The sequence below is a fragment of the Otolemur garnettii genome, unplaced genomic scaffold, assembly GCF_000181295.1.
Source record: "Otolemur garnettii isolate 467f Iridium unplaced genomic scaffold, OtoGar3 scaffold00146, whole genome shotgun sequence".
Taxonomy (NCBI): Eukaryota; Metazoa; Chordata; class Mammalia; order Primates; family Galagidae; genus Otolemur; species Otolemur garnettii.
In genome coordinates this window covers 3,414,790-3,417,808 of record NW_003852541.1, presented here as the reverse complement: position 1 = coordinate 3,417,808, position 3,019 = coordinate 3,414,790, and the positions used below count along the sequence as shown (strand labels likewise).

The following is a 3,019-nucleotide window of genomic DNA, read 5'->3' as shown; positions in this document are numbered from 1 at the left end:
ATTGCCTTTTCTTCCCTAATTGCGATGGCTAAAACTTATATTATGATGTTAAAGAGCAACAGAGACAATGGGTACCCTTGCCTAGTTCCTGATCTGAGTGGAAATGATTTCAGTTTGACTCTATTCAATACAATATTGGCTGTAGGTTTGCTGTAGATGGCCTCTATCAGTTTAAGAAATGTCCCTTCTATACCAATTTTTTTCCTAATTTCTTCATTGCATGTACCACAATCAGAAATTTACTTTCAGTAATTTCCTTCATTTTTAATCATCTATTCCCTTTCCTCCTCCTCTATGCTGTGGGTGTCCTACTCAGATCTCTATTAAAGGTAGTGCATCCATCCTGGGGGTTCCGTAAGTGTTGGGAGATAACTCACAATAGCTTCTGCCAATAACTGAAGGAAATGTGGGGGAGGGTACAAAAGACTGGCTTTCTTGCTTTAAGGAAGCCTAACTGTGGAGCCCCTGGTACTCAAGAGTTCCCCAGGAGATCAGACTGAGGCCAGCCACCATTTGAGACCACACTTTTGCTCAGCTTAAGCCTTTTGCCCTGCCTTGCTTCCCTACTTCCTTCTCCTGTGAGCACTTCCCTAACAAATTACTTCAACAAGAACGCTCATGGTAGGCTCTGCTTCTAGGTAAAGCAACACACGACACCCTATGTTAACTTCATGAGGAACTACGTTGTTAATTTCCTGCAAACATATTCCTGTCTCAGATTCTGCTATTGACCCCGTATCAGTGAATGACAGCTAATGAAGGAAAATCTTTAATTCCTTAAAACAGTGCTTATAACACAGTAAGTGCTCAATAATGTCAGAGTGTATGCAGGAAAGAGCAGAAGGTCTGTTTAACAGCTCAGTGACTGGCACCCCTTCTGTCCCTGACAGGGCTGGCCTGGAGGCATTGTGAGTCACAGCAGGTAGACAGGAGCTAAACTGCTCAGAGATGGGGCCAGGCCTGGACAGCAGCTGGGCACCTCCACATCTTCCAGGTGAGACACAGCATACAGTGAGGATTATTGGGGAAGGGTCCTCTGGAAGGAGACAACCTTAAGGGTGGGCCTGGATATGGGTTTCTGGAGAGGGTCACCCTCAACCAGATCTAGGGGATGGTATTGTCTATCCTCTGCCCTGGCTACGTGTGAGAAATTAGTGTTTGTTGAATTAATGAAGGCAAGACAGAGGGAATCCTGCCCCAATGCCTTCTCTTTTTGCCCTCCATGGCAGAAGACGAATTTAAAAAGGCAGGTAGCTCCTTTCTCACCTAAGACAATCAGCGTGTACTAGACGGGAAGGGGGAAGAATGTGGCTTGTTATATGGAAGGTGCAGACTGCTTGGGAAAAAAGTCATGTGCACAGCCCCTGTTCAAACCTTAAGCACATGGCACATGCTCCAGGCTGGCATTGAACACACTGGACTGGGACCCACAGTTCCCAGATGGACCAGAAGCATCTTGAGGGCAGGCACAGTTTGTGCTGGGACCACTGGACCTAGTACAGAGTAGGTGCCAGTACAAGGTTGTCAAATAATGCTGAGGGCAGTAATGTTGGCTATGCTATACTCCCATCAGATTCTTTTCAGAATCCAAATCTAACCCTGCTTTGTAATCCTTCAGCGGTTTCCTCTTACCTGTAGAATGAAGTCTAAACTTCTGAGCCTGCCTGTACAGCATTGTCACAGTGCCCTGGTCCGCCTTCCTCTTCCGCTACCCCAACACCAATCCTATCCAAGCTCTTCCTCACATCTGGAACATGAAAGCCCTGCTGGCTCTCCACTCTTGTCTAGTAGCTCTCCATTCCCTTCCCCAGTCCACCCGGCAGAGTCCTGCTCCTCCCCTTATACCTGTCTCCGTTACCATTTCCCTCCCCCCACTCATAACCCCTTCCAGGTGCAGCTCAGAGAAGGGGGATAATATATCCCCGGGGCCCAACACCCACCAAGTGGTTTTTCGGGAAGGTGCTTTTGGTGAGACTGTTGCCGGTGTGAGTGTGGAGGGATGGGCTCCCCAGTGGCCAGTGGTTGGTTGGCTCCGAGCGCCAGTTGCGGGGCTAAGCTATGTCCACTGGGTCTCAGGGTTTGAGGGCGAAGCCTGTTCGGGGCAGGCTGGTCACCCACAGTCTTGCTCCCCAGCAGTGCCCCTGGCTCGCCTTCATCATTCAGGACACCGGGGCTCCGGAGACAAGGGTGAAGCCGGGTCGCCAGCGTCCCCGCTGCTTCCCGGCACCTGCACGCCCGACGACGCCCACCCGGCCCTCGCCCTGGCGGCCTTCGAGTGCCTGGCTCCGAGCCAGGCCAGCGGCCTGTGGGAGCAGCTGCGGCGGTTCTGGGCCGACCACTTTTCGCGGCGCTTCTCGCCGCGGCGGCCGCCGCTGCGTCGTATCTCCTCCATGTCCACCTTCTACCTGCTGGACCACCGGACTCGCCAGGCAGAGCTGGGCCTCAGCTACGGCGCGCCACGCACGCGCCTCAGCGACGAGGCCTTTGTGTTCCGTGGCGGCCGGTGGGTCATGGAGGGCCAGCTGGCGCGGTCTCGGCCGCCGCTGCCCTCGCCAACCATCGCAGGCTGGAAGGCACAGGTGCACCGGGTCAAGAACCAGGTGTTGCTAGAGGAAAACAACTACCTGAAGCTGCAGCAGGAACTGCTCATGGACATGCTGACTGAGACCACGGCGCGCATGCACATGCTGGAGAAGAAGCTCAACCCCGAAGTCAACCCCGCGGCAGCGGCGCGCGCCTGGCAGAAGAAGATGCGTAAGCGCGAAAGCGCCGGCCGAGTGCTCATGATCGAGCCGCGCGCTCTGGAGTCGCGGTGACGCAATAAAGCCCGGTGCCGCGCGCGCGCCTCGCGCCTGGCTCTTGCTGGGGCCCCGGGTCTGAGTTCCCCGGGATCGGTTCCGCGTGCGGGAGGGGACTAAGTGCTCTTGGAGACTGTCACTCGGTGCCGGGCTCCACGGGTGATGCTGACCTAGGCAACCTGTTTTCGGGACTGCGCGATGGAGCCGGGAGTCTGTGCGAT

At 54.4% G+C, this 3,019-nt stretch overlaps 1 protein-coding gene across 1 annotated transcript; it reads left to right on the top strand.

Annotated features, from left to right (window-relative positions):
- The first annotated feature begins 948 nt into the window (after window positions 1–948).
- CBY3 (chibby family member 3) lies at window positions 949–2,816 on the top strand. Its single transcript, XM_023518766.1, has 2 exons — window positions 949–994; window positions 2,134–2,816. Exons 1-2 carry the CDS (start codon window positions 949–951, stop codon window positions 2,814–2,816), a joined length of 729 nt encoding a protein of 242 aa, XP_023374534.1.
- The last annotated feature ends 203 nt before the right edge of the window (window positions 2,817–3,019 follow it).

What these genes read in the sequence shown, in the direction of transcription:
- CBY3 (XM_023518766.1), top strand. Translation starts at nt 949, where the DNA reads ATGGGGCCAGGCCTGGACAGCAGCTGGGCACCTCCACATCTTCCAG. An exon ending in GGCACCTCCACATCTTCCAG is followed by an intron (nt 995 to 2,133) that starts GTGAGACACAGC and finishes CTTGCTCCCCAG; the next exon opens with CAGTGCCCCTGGCTCGCCTT.